The 519-nt window shown below is 62.2% G+C and overlaps 1 protein-coding gene across 1 annotated transcript in view; it reads left to right on the top strand.

The window, feature by feature from the left end:
• Positions 1-519, top strand: part of EMH_0030590 (CMGC kinase, Dyrk family, putative) — a gene marked incomplete at both ends in the record, with an annotated part of 6,126 nt that overhangs the window by 2,813 nt on the left and 2,794 nt on the right. Inside the window, one exon of the mRNA XM_013494430.1 lies at positions 3-519. Coding sequence (XP_013349884.1) covers positions 3-519 — 517 coding nt within the window. The remainder of the gene's footprint in view (positions 1-2) is intronic.

The raw sequence follows: 519 nt of genomic DNA, 5'->3' as shown, positions 1-519 counted from the left end.
TCTGCTGCTGCTGCGGCCCCTGTAGAGGCAGCTGCACCAGAAACGGAGGCGTGGCAGCAGCAGCAGCAGCAGCTGCAGCAGCAGCAGCAGCAGCAGCAAGAGAGCTCCGCTTGCTTCGGCCGGTCTCTGTCGTTTGATGGCAATGCAGTCGCCCAGCCGAGCAGTGGCGCCCAACCCTCAGAGCTTGGAGAAGCAGCAGCAACAGCAGCAGCAGCAGCAGCAGCAGCGGCAGCAGCAGCAGCAGCAGAAAGTACAGCAGCAGCAGCACCAGCATCGGAGGACTGCCCCGCAGTATCCTCTGAGGATGAGTTAGCGGGGTGCGGCATGCAGGAGCAGGCAGTATCTGCGTCTGCTGCAGCAGAGAACCAGAAGCTGCAGCAGCAGCAGCAGCAGCAGCAGCAGCAGCTGGAGAAGCAGCAGCAAGAGGTATACCTAGCAGCGCGAGCCTGGGAGGAGAAGTACTGCGATGGAGACAAGCAACGCTTCAGGCAGCAGCAGATGAGGCGTGCTGCAGCAGCA

The sequence above is a fragment of the Eimeria mitis genome, genomic scaffold (assembly GCF_000499745.2).
Source record: "Eimeria mitis Houghton genomic scaffold, Emh_scaff1151, whole genome shotgun sequence".
Classification (NCBI taxonomy): Eukaryota; Apicomplexa; class Conoidasida; order Eucoccidiorida; family Eimeriidae; genus Eimeria; species Eimeria mitis.
This window is presented reverse-complemented; position numbering and strand designations above follow the sequence as displayed.